Here is a 10,166-nt window from a genome sequence, read left to right as displayed (position 1 = left end):
GTAATAGTTCCGATGTGGGTGTGTTTTTACGGACCGTGATTTTGTGTGCACCGTTTCGTATTGGTAGAGGTGTAACTGATGGAAGAGAAACATCGAAGCAGGTTGTATTAAAACATGGAAGGAAACTGATTCATGGTATGACCTCATTTGATTTCTCTGGTGTAATTAATATAAATATATATGTATAAATATACGCATTTGGGTTTGGTCTGATAGACGTTTCGGTTAGCTTAATAAACAAACATGATGCTAAAGCAGTTCTGTCAGACAGCGCGAGCTCACTGAAGTGTTCTACATAAAGTTTCGTACTATTGTGCATCAGTTTGGATAGTTTTTTTCGTTATGGTTTACAAAAAAAAATGCTATATATCTTCATGTATTCAGAGAGGAATTAATGCAGTGTAACGTTACAATATTCTGTTGTGTTAAACCTACAGTGTTTTATTAACTCTAACACCACAGAGCTGATCTGGTTTTCTATAACAGCAGCTCTGACAGTAAAGTAGTTCCGGCTGCAAGGCTAATCACAGGGTTATATTAATGTACACATTCTAATAGATTATCGTTTCTATAGTAACAACCAACACAGGGACTTGTAAGGCGGGGTCTGCAGTGTCAGCACTTTAGGTGCTAAAACGATATGTTTATTCTTATTAACTTTAAGAGGAAAAAAAAGAGAGTGATGCGGTTAGTGACAACAGGAACTAACTTGTTTCGCAGATGTTCCACAACATAAGAAGCACATGAGACCTAGTTAGCTAGTGGGTGACAAATGGGTGCCCGAAATGGGGTAAAATAAAATGACATTTTTAATCAACAAAACACTTCGTAGAATTGGTGAACTGCTGTTGAGTAAAATACTCTGGGACATGCTGTTATAGGAAAATAATCACACTACCCCATTGTTGATCATTTTCTTTTAACACCATGCCCTGTTGGGTTTTTTCTTACTGGAAGTAAAAAAACAAACAAACAAAAAAAACTTACTTAGTTTTGAAGTAGGACCTTCAGTATAAATAAATATTGATCCCACCCCCAGTTACAGGGTGGCAGGTCGATCACATGCCTCCACGTGCCAAAGTGTCCTTGGGCAAGACGCTGAACCGCAAGACACTGTCCCAATGACAGGCTAGCACCTTGCATGTGTGAGAAACAGTGTAAAGCACTTTGTAGAACCACTAAGGTTAAAAGGCGCTATATAAGTGCAGATCATTTACCCCCAAATTCCACCCATGTTCACGAAGCTCCACCCCCAGGAGCCCACAGAGAAAAGTGTTTATAACATGACTGACTGGAGGCCCATCCAAACACACACAAGTGTTCCAGACCAGAAGTCCAGACACTTCTCCAAACAGGGTTTCTTAGCTGCTTATTAATACATTTGTGCAGTGCCAGTTCTCGAAGCTGCATTTTAATCAATGTTATTTGCTTTTAAAAATAATATTTTCCAGATTATTTGTTCAAGTAAGAAAAAAAATGGATGATTGCACCTTTAAGTTGTTTATGTATGCTGGACTGTGTAGTAAATATTTCCTCCACTTTATGTTTGGTGCTGTGTAGTATGCGATGAAGATTCAAGGGCAGGACCAACACACGATGGAGCAGGTGCCTGAGGATGCTGTGGGCAGGCAGGTGTTGTGTGATGGAGAACGGGCCACGGTGCGATACGTCGGGACAGTTCCGCCTACCACAGGTGAGATTTGAAGCGCTGATGGTTGTTTATTTCCCTATTCGATTTGGATTGTCTTATATCACTTAAATTCTTTGCAGTCACGGGTTCCTTTATGATTGCAGTACAGATTTGTTTTTATAGAGAAAATTCACATTGAACTGTTATGTACTATTTTTTTTTTTCTTCTCTAGAATCACTTACAGTGTGTTGTTTTTCTTCTGCTTTTGTTATTAGTTGTAGATTATTATTAATGGGAATTTCTAAAATGTTAAGAATCTGATTATGAAATTAATTCTGTTCAATTCAAGTGACCAACCAGTTAAGCTTAAGAAGAAAACATATCTACTAATGACCAATATTTTGACACTTATAGATTATAACATTTATAGTAACTAGTCGATGATAACCATAACAGTAGCAATTGATTGTAGATAGTAGTCACCAAAATAATAATACATTTGCAGACTTGATTATAGGTCACAGATCGCACTTCATGAACCGCTTTGTTTTTTTGTTTTTTTAAACTGAAGGATTGTGGCTTGGTGTGGAGTGGGACAATCCAGAGAGAGGTAAACACGACGGAAGCCATGAAGGAGTTCGATACTTCACGTGCAGGTAATGATCACAATGGAAATGCTCAAGCCAGGATGCTTTTTTTTTTTCTTCACCCCAACAATCTCATAATTATTGATGTGTGTATTATCAATACTGATAATTTTGTCAGTTTTGACAATCCTTACCTGAATGAAAAGCTGAAAGGATTCAGATTATTCAACCTAATCTCCATCTATAATCTATAGGATGTCTTTACAAATATTCACAAGAATTGCAATAAAGACATTTTAGACTAATATGCCTTTATATGGTGGTTTAATTTTGTCCCAACTGGTTACGCCAAAAATTCTTTTAGGGGTTTCACAGCGATGAGATGAATACGTATGCAAACGCAACGTTTATGTTTTTAAATTTGTGAATATTTTTGCTAATTACATTGTCTATCTTTTCATCCAGTTCAATATTATGTACTATTTTGTGTGTATTCATGACATATAATCCCAGTCCATTTCAGTTCCTGGTTATGACATTACAAAATGTGGAAAAGTTCAAAGGGGGTGAATACTTATGCAACCCACTGTAATCTATTTCACAAACCTTTTTTGCCCTTGCAGTTCTTCTTATTGTTTGGAAATCTTATATAATATAACATTGTGTTCAGGTATGTTGTCATGTCATCTAGTTTGATTGTACAAGAAAGAAAGAATGAGTGATAATAGTTAGAGGAAGTGCTGACATTCTGTTTTTGTTGTCCTCGGTCTCATAAGTCACCCAACAGGTGGCTCGTTCGTGCGACCTAAAAAAGCCAGCTTTGGCGTGGACTACCTGTCTGCAGTAAAGCAGCGCTATGAGATGGAGCTGCAGGACGCCATTGGAGACGAGGTAACGATTTCCACCAAGACTGTGAAGATGGTCGGCTTTGAGTCTATTGTAGAAAAACAGAGGTGAGTAATAAGATACATGTGAGAGTGAAGTGTTGTATGAAAGGTGACGCGCTCGGCAGTTCATTCAGATTGATCAGAATTATGAGGGGTTTTTTTAGTGGTGTGTGTTGTTATTTTTTATTTTATTAATTTTTTTAACAGATTGGATAATCTAACAGAGATCGCTCTCATGAACTGTGGAGTGTCAGGTCCAGGACCTGAAAATGAAATCAGGAAAAACACACCCAGTATCCTTAAATAAATGAAAGGAAACTTTCTTCAGGTAGACTTTCCGTTGAGTTGCGTGTGTGTGTGTGTGTGTGTGTGTGTGGCTGGCACATTTCTTTAACACATACCCTCAGATGTCGTTTCTTTGGATCTGTCTGGAAATCTTCTGAGCTCGTGGGAGGTTGTGGCAGCAATTACAGAGCAGCTAGAGGAACTGCAGGTACTCTATCTCAGGTAGGTATCCATCCTTCCATCCAGCCATTAATTAATTATATCCATCCATCCATTTATCTATCCATTCATTACATCATTCATCACTTACATCCATTCATTCGTCCATTAATTTCATCCATCCACCTATCCGTCCAAATTATGTCCATCCATCCACTTATTACATTGCTCCATCTATCCATCCATTACATCCATCCATTAAATGAATTACATCCATCCATTCATCCATCTATTCATTACATACATCAGTATATCTAACCATTGCATCCATTAAATCCATTCCACCCATCAATTCCTTTCATTAAATCCATCCATCCGTCAATCCAGTCATTAATTCCATCCATCTACACAACCATCCAAAGTATGCCCATCCATCCATCTATTTGTCCATCCATCCATCCATCCAAATGATGTCCATCCATCTATCTTTTACTTACATAGGTTATATCCAGCCATTCCAATTATGTCCATCCGTTCATCCATCCACCCATTCATCTATCTATTCACACATCCATCCATCATAAGTATGTCACTATAGATCTCACAATCAGTGCTTGTTCTCAGTAGCTCCATTTTCCTTATCACAGGTTTAAAACACTACTACAGCATTACTAACCTTTCTGATATGCTTCTTCATTTTTTATAGCCATAATCAACTAAGGATTTCCTCGAACCCGTCCAACATGAGCCACGCCTTCTCCCATCTAAGAGTCCTGATGCTTAACGGCTGTGCTATCACCTGGTCTCAGGTAGGGAACAACACAATTCTCTCTACACACACACACATCTGTTAAGTGTATTATGTATTTGTTATCATTGTTTCATCTTTCTCCAAATGCACACGCCGTATTTACACTTATTACAAGTCTTACTGATCCATTGCTCTTCCCGTATCCTTGGCAGGTGCTCCAGTGCGCCCCCATGTGGCCACAAATAGAAGAGCTTGTTCTCAAGGATAATGATATAACTGAACTAAAAAGGTCAGGCACTGCTGTAATTACTCCACATGTGAATTAGTCTTCCGGTCATGAACGTACAGTACTGTGAACGTCTTTGCACTCTACATTTGTAGTTGATTGTTGTCTTGAATGCCTGTTTTATGTTTTCTGTATTAGGGTGTCAGTAGAAAGATGAACATTCCAAATGATATTTCATTTATTTTATTATATTATTGGTGTGTTCAACTGTTTACTGCATAATATAGTGATTTATTTATATACTTTTCCTTTTTTGATGTTATCTGTGCTGTACCAGATCTCTAGACTGTTGTTTGTATATAAAAATCAGAGGCGTTAATCAGGTTTGTTTTTAGGCCTGTAGATGTGCTGCAAGATTTGAAGGTTCTTGACTTGTCCAACAACAATTTAACACAGGGAAGTGTACTACAATTATCACATCTACCCAGGTAGTGTATATATTTCACGAACATAAAACCATAAAATGCTTTCAACATGTTGTAGCACAGCACAATGATCAGCATTACATGTTTGTCACAAATGTTCTTTCTGTTTTGTTTGGAAACTCAGGTTGGAGAAACTGAACCTCTGCAGCACAGGACTGTCTGACATTCAGTTCAATGACACATTACCAGGTAAGCGAATATCTTCTAGGCTAAGATAGATTGCTGATAGATTGTTTTAATAGAAATAGATTAAAATGATAAAGGTCTGATCCTAATTCTACTGGATTTGATATACAAATGGTTATAGCATCACCCTGGCAAGTTGCTTACAAGTATATTCGCTGTAAATGGAAGGAAAAAGAAGATCACATTTAATTCATGATGCCAGCAGTAAATAATAGCCAAGTTTAGTTTAAACCACATACTGAAGCCTAATAATTTTATTTATATTATGTCTCAAGTTTCTGATCAGCTATTTATTATATAGCAGTTACATTTTTGTAATTTGTCTCTTAAAGGTGCACTTTGTTATTTTTAAAAAATATTGTCAGTTTGGCCCGTTTCCTAAAACACAACCCTCGTTGAAATTGTAATTCCCTTTGCAGGCAGAAGAGGGCTCTAAAAATGATAGTCAACCGTTAAATATTTGAATTGGCCTCCTCTCTGAGGATGAGTAATGCTTACTTTGTTTAATATGTTTCTTTACTGCACATTAATCTCTAATAATGTTAAATAATATGTGTTTAATCTTGCAAAGGCACCAAGACTTCAGCGTTCCCTGCACTGAAGATTCTTTTGCTTGATGATAATAAAATTACTGAGGTATTAACCTTTTTAGTAAAAGAAAAGGTAAACCAGTGTAAAGTTGATGAACTGTATATAGCCTAAATGGCTTCTTTCTGTCATTGCCTTTCAGTGGGCTGTTATTAATGAGCTGGATAAGCTGAGGGCTTTGGTGCAGTTATCCTGCTGTCGAAACCCATTGATGGATTCGGAGAAGAACCGAGAGACAACTTGGCAGCTCCTCATCGCCCGCATCAGCCAGCTGGAGATACTCAACAGGAGTCAGGTGTGTTTCATAGAGTCTTAATAAATAAATAAATAAATAAATAAACCATCAATACTGTGTAAACGCAGATGGGTCATAGATGTGTAGAATGCAGTTTTGGATTAGTTGACAGTAGTTCAAATCACATGATAATTTAATGCGCTCATTCTAAGACCTTATCGTTTCCATAGTAACACCTATTTTGTAGGGACGTGTATTGTGGATGGTCAACATAATCTAATTCCAATCATTTTTATTTGTATTACCTAGAAATCAAGGAGGATGCAAACTTTAGCACATTAGTATATTAGCTGCCTAGCAACTCGAGGTCCACCGATAGTGGATTTTACCAATACTGATAGCTAAATTGGACGGTACCTGCCGATAACCAATTAATCAACCAATAGTTTTTAAAATTGATACTGATACTGTACCATGAAGTACATGTACTGTACTTTTTTTTATGAAATAAATATATAAATATGAATACATATTAACTTTACTAAATATTAAAGTAAATAAAAGATATACAGCCAAACTGAACCAAAAAGTAACACTCCAAATAACAAATAAAAATAGAGACATAAAATGAATTAAAAAAAACATTTCAAATAACACAACAAAATTTGTCAGCGACTACGTTTACACGGACAGCAGTAATCTAATTATTGACCTTACTCTGAGTAAGATAATATTGTGATTAAGGTGTTTACATGAGTCGCTTTTAGAATACTCCTTTCATGTACTCATTTTACATGTTATAGAACATAATTAGATTAACGGCACACGTCATTACGTCACCGCACCACGCCGTCCAATGTCCCTCCAGAATTTCACGTATCAACATACCGTTCGTCTTCGTAATGGTACTGTGTATATAGTTTTGGGTGTTTTTATTTTTAATTTTTACGAGCGCTTCAAGTGCGGTTAATTATTTGTCATGCTGTACGTGCAAATAGACGACTGCTTGAAGCCGTGGGCTGCATCCCAAACTGCGTACTTACCTTCTATATAGTAGCCGAGATACATGTATTTCGCCTACTACAGGCCTATAGTAGGCAAGTATGCGGTTTTGGACGCAGCCGTGCTCTCTTGTTTGCCGTAAAATGGTTGAGCACTGCCGTGTGTGTACGTGTCCTGTCGCAAAATGCGGTGAAAACCCTCACAGGACGTTAATAATGTGATTAAGTTGTGTACATGTCTGTAATGCACCTCGATGATGCGACTAAAACAGGAATACTCCACGTCTTAATTCGATTTGTGTTTACTTCGAGTATGACCTTAATCGGATTAAGATAATTAAAAATTGCTGTTTACATGGTAGTTTCTTAATCAGAGTATTGTCTTAATCGGGTTAATATTGGATTGTTGTCCATGTAAACACACTGAATGACAAATTTTTAAACATTTTAAAAATCTGTGCGGATTAATTGGCAAAACCGATGAATCGGTTGATCTTTACAAGCAACACACCTCATGCCGAGTGTTTTGTGCCCCAGGTGCTGCAGGTGGATAGAAGAGGCGCTGAGCTAGATTACTGTAAGAAGTTTGGTCGTGCTTGGCTGCAGGCTGGAGGCCACAGAGATCCGACGCTGAACCGACCCAGTGCAGAGTTTATAGCACAGCACCCTCGCTACTTGACGCTTATCCAGAGTGAGTCAGCAGTCCTACTAACTCATAATAAACCTCTTTTATTCAGCCTTCTTCGTGCTGTAACTGCCACACTTCTGTCACTGCAAACTGATGCAGCGTGATAAATGTGTGTGATGTAGTTGTAGTGAATAGCTACATGATACAGTGACATGTTTTTCAGAATATGGTGCACCTGACGAAGCTGAGCTGAAGGAGCAGAAACCGTTTGCTCTGAAAGACCAGCTTCTGAGTGAGTTACATCATTCGTAGCAGTATCTCAAATGCATCTTTATAAATAAATCTTTATATATATCTCGTTGTTTTTGTTGTTGTCTCTCATCAGCGATTACGTTCGAGTGTCCTAAGGACACAGAGAGGAAACCCATACAGAAGAAGCTTCCAGGTAAGAAGGTGCAGAATCATTATGTTTCTAAATAAATTGACTGCATTGATTTGATTGAAAATTTGTGGCTTTTGTTGCTTCTTTCAGACTCGATGATCGTTCAGAAAGTGAAGGGACTGCTGTGTAGATTATTGAAACTACCAGGTGCTGAGCTACACCTCACCTACACCAGCTCAAAGGTAACAGCCTGCATTCTCACACGCCCTGATTTAAGATCCAAAATAGTACATGTTTCTGTGAATATTCCCTGAAGTTTTCAGGCTCAGGCCCTGGACCTCATGGTAGATGATGCCTCCTCTACTTTCTCTCGTCTGTCATGTGCTACTGTTTTTGTTTTTTGTTTTTAAATAGGGCTGCATAATAAGCATACGTATAGCATACTGCACTTATATTGATGCCCATTGTGATGTCTGTGTACTGTGGATTGGCATGCATTAATCTATTTGATATTAAGTCAATTAAAATTTTATATATATATATATATATATATATATATATAAAAGAAACATTTATAAAAATAAAATTTATATTGATCAAAATTCTGAGCACACATAAAATCTGGAGAAAAGTAATCTGGAAATCATTTAGAATGCAAGGGTTTTTTTGCATTCTAGGGTTAAAATCGGATAACCAGACTAAATCTTTTAAGAATAAATATGATTCCTACTGGGAGCTCAGAGAGAGCAGTATTTGAGTTTATCTCTGTCTCTGTCTGTCTCGCCGTCATAATGTAGGTGGCAGGTAAAGAGATCGCAATTGAAAATGACCTGAAGCCACTGCAGTTCTACTCGATAGAAGATGGGGACAGAATTCTGGTACGCTGGTCCTGAGGACGCAGTTCGACTCTGGCCCAGTGGACTCTGGGTGATTGTTAGTCCCCTGCCATAATGCGCTAATACAGAACGCTGCACAACGTGAGCTCCTCCCACTCTTCTCTCCATCTTTTCCCAGTGTCTGGATGACAATGCTGATGCTGGAAGGTCTTGAGAGAGAATGGTGTGAACACAGCTCCTGTGGTCTTACCTTTCATGTGTCTGTCTGCCGAGGGACAGACAGAGTAAAGTTATAATATTAGATGTTGTTATGCCTTGATTTCAGAATCTGTCTAGATCATGTAGAGAGGAATCTGTGTTTTCCCTGCTCTAACAGTAGGCACATTTCCAACAATTCCTGCTTTGTTTCCATCATTTCCTATCAAACTGCAGCTTTCCAGGGCACGTGGCTTAGAAGCGGTTAAGTTTGTGTAAGATGTATTAGTGTGTGTGAGATGTGGTATGTTGTTGAATATACAGCTGTAGTCATTGGCTAGAAACCAAATCCAAAACTAATTAACATAAACCAATTATCAGGATGGAGAATAATTCACCAGGTCTGTAAGCTGCTTCTTCTTCACCTCTTTGGTTGCTGTTGTTTTATCGCTGTTCTGCTCTCTTCCTTCAGCTTTCCCACTGGCCCTTGACCCTACCCCCAAAATTTCATAACCATCATTAGAAAATGTTTTGACAAAAACACACCTGGGTGGCTGTTAGTATACTTTGTGGTCAGCGTATAACATCTGGTAAACTGAACTGGTAGTAATTGCTGATATATGTGAAGCTTACATTTGACAAATCAGTGACAAGTAACAAGCTGCATAAAATACAATAATCCCCAGAATACATGATGATGTGATTGTTCATCCCCCCTCTCCCAGGGATTACTGTACACTCACACTTTAACTCTACAACTATTTTACCCAATGTTGAACCTCTCTAAATAGCACTCTCTTGGTGAAGTAGCAAAATTAAAGATTTCTTAAACCTTGTAAAGCCTCATTGGTTTCTGGAACTGTGGCCAAGAACGGTTCTTATGGTGTCTTTCCTGTAGTGAAAAGGTGAAGTGCTGAAGTATGTTAAAACAGGCAGAACACTGACTGTGCTGTACTACTGCACTCTGTAATCAGATCTCAACACTAGATGGCACCGGTGACAAGGGACTGTACTAGTGAATAAGAATGTATAGCATTAGCAAAAACTAATGTGAAGTGAAATCAGTAACAAAGAGTTAGTGATACATAAATGACATTATCTGAT

General features: G+C 37.9%; 1 protein-coding gene across 3 annotated transcripts; it reads left to right on the top strand.

The window, feature by feature from the left end:
• The first annotated feature begins 30 nt into the window (after window positions 1-30).
• On the top strand, window positions 31-9,902 carry tbce (tubulin folding cofactor E). 3 transcript variants are annotated; one of them, XM_053635556.1, is made up of 18 exons: window positions 31-135; window positions 1,561-1,693; window positions 2,203-2,287; window positions 2,995-3,171; window positions 3,313-3,398; window positions 3,513-3,612; window positions 4,256-4,358; window positions 4,513-4,589; window positions 4,922-5,014; window positions 5,136-5,200; window positions 5,769-5,833; window positions 5,928-6,080; window positions 7,559-7,712; window positions 7,873-7,941; window positions 8,035-8,094; window positions 8,182-8,273; window positions 8,829-8,909; window positions 9,046-9,902. In XM_053635556.1, exons 1-18 carry the CDS (start codon window positions 133-135, stop codon window positions 9,079-9,081), a joined length of 1,632 nt encoding a protein of 543 aa, XP_053491531.1. In that variant the 5' UTR covers window positions 31-132; the 3' UTR covers window positions 9,082-9,902. The 3 variants fall into 3 exon arrangements, with proteins under 3 accessions (XP_053491531.1, XP_053491533.1, XP_053491532.1); XM_053635557.1 differs by lacking the exon at window positions 31-135 and adding an exon at window positions 477-627; XM_053635558.1 differs by having other exon boundaries at window positions 8,829-9,902.
• The last annotated feature ends 264 nt before the right edge of the window (window positions 9,903-10,166 follow it).

The sequence above is a fragment of the Ictalurus furcatus genome, chromosome 10 (genome assembly GCF_023375685.1).
Source record: "Ictalurus furcatus strain D&B chromosome 10, Billie_1.0, whole genome shotgun sequence".
In the NCBI taxonomy this organism is placed as follows: Eukaryota; Metazoa; Chordata; class Actinopteri; order Siluriformes; family Ictaluridae; genus Ictalurus; species Ictalurus furcatus.
The sequence above is the reverse complement of the archived record's forward strand: the minus strand, read 5'-3'. Positions and strand labels throughout refer to the sequence as shown.

Bases quoted from the DNA above. Each gene is read 5' to 3' on its own strand.
- tbce (XM_053635556.1), top strand. The intron at 3,172-3,312 runs GTGAGTAATAAG...TTTTTTTAACAG, and splicing joins TCTATTGTAGAAAAACAGAG to ATTGGATAATCTAACAGAGA. The intron at 5,834-5,927 runs GTATTAACCTTT...ATTGCCTTTCAG, and splicing joins ATGATAATAAAATTACTGAG to TGGGCTGTTATTAATGAGCT.